This window comes from Fonticula alba (genome assembly GCF_000388065.1).
Source record: "Fonticula alba strain ATCC 38817 unplaced genomic scaffold supercont2.1, whole genome shotgun sequence".
NCBI classification, from domain to species: Eukaryota; order Rotosphaerida; family Fonticulaceae; genus Fonticula; species Fonticula alba.
The window spans coordinates 2067865-2068479 of NW_009242971.1; the positions used below are offsets into that span (position 1 = coordinate 2067865).

At 61.1% G+C, this 615-nt stretch overlaps 1 protein-coding gene across 1 annotated transcript in view; it reads left to right on the forward strand.

Annotated features, from left to right (window-relative positions):
* The window catches only part of H696_00454 (hypothetical protein), a 1177-nt gene continuing 562 nt past the window's right edge, over positions 1–615 (forward strand). The window contains exons 1-3 of the mRNA XM_009494309.1: positions 1–20; positions 133–224; positions 375–559. Of these exons, the coding sequence (XP_009492584.1) occupies positions 216–224; positions 375–559 (194 nt within the window). The 5' untranslated portion in view covers positions 1–20; positions 133–215. The remainder of the gene's footprint in view (positions 21–132; positions 225–374; positions 560–615) is intronic.

Consider the following 615-nt stretch of genomic DNA (forward strand, 5'->3'; position numbering starts at 1 on the left):
CTGGCTCTCTGACAGCCAGAGTGCGTCGACCCGCCGTGTCTTGCCCCCGGCTCCGCTCGGCCTGCGCCTTCCATGGCCAGCTACTGACCCTCCTCACACGTTGTCCTCCGCCTGCTTGCCATTTGGTGACAGAAATCGGCCTCGGCCTGACGGCATTCGGTTTGGTTTTCGGCGCGCTCGGAATACTCTTTTTCTTCGACTCCGCACTCATCTCCATGGGCAATGTTCGTTCGCTCGCCCTCGCTCCCCCCCCCCCCCCTTTCGCACGTCCCCGTCTCTCTCGCCCCACATCAACTGACGGCTTCTCCTCCTCCTTCTCCTCCTCTCTGTCCCTCTCCCGCTCTCGTTCCCGCGGATGCTCCACACCAAAACAGATCCTCTTCCTCCTGGGCATCCTCTTCGTCATCGGGCCAAAGTCCGTGATGAAGTGTGTCCTGCGTGGAGGCAACCGCCGTCTCAAGGGAACGATCGCCCTGCTGGGGGGTGTTGTGATCGTCTTTTTCCGGTACTCCGTCATCGGAGTCATTCTTGAGGCCTACGGTGCCTTTGTCCTCTTCGGGTGCGTGTCCAATGCTCCCTGCTCTTGCATTTTTCGCCCTGCTATACCCCCCCCCC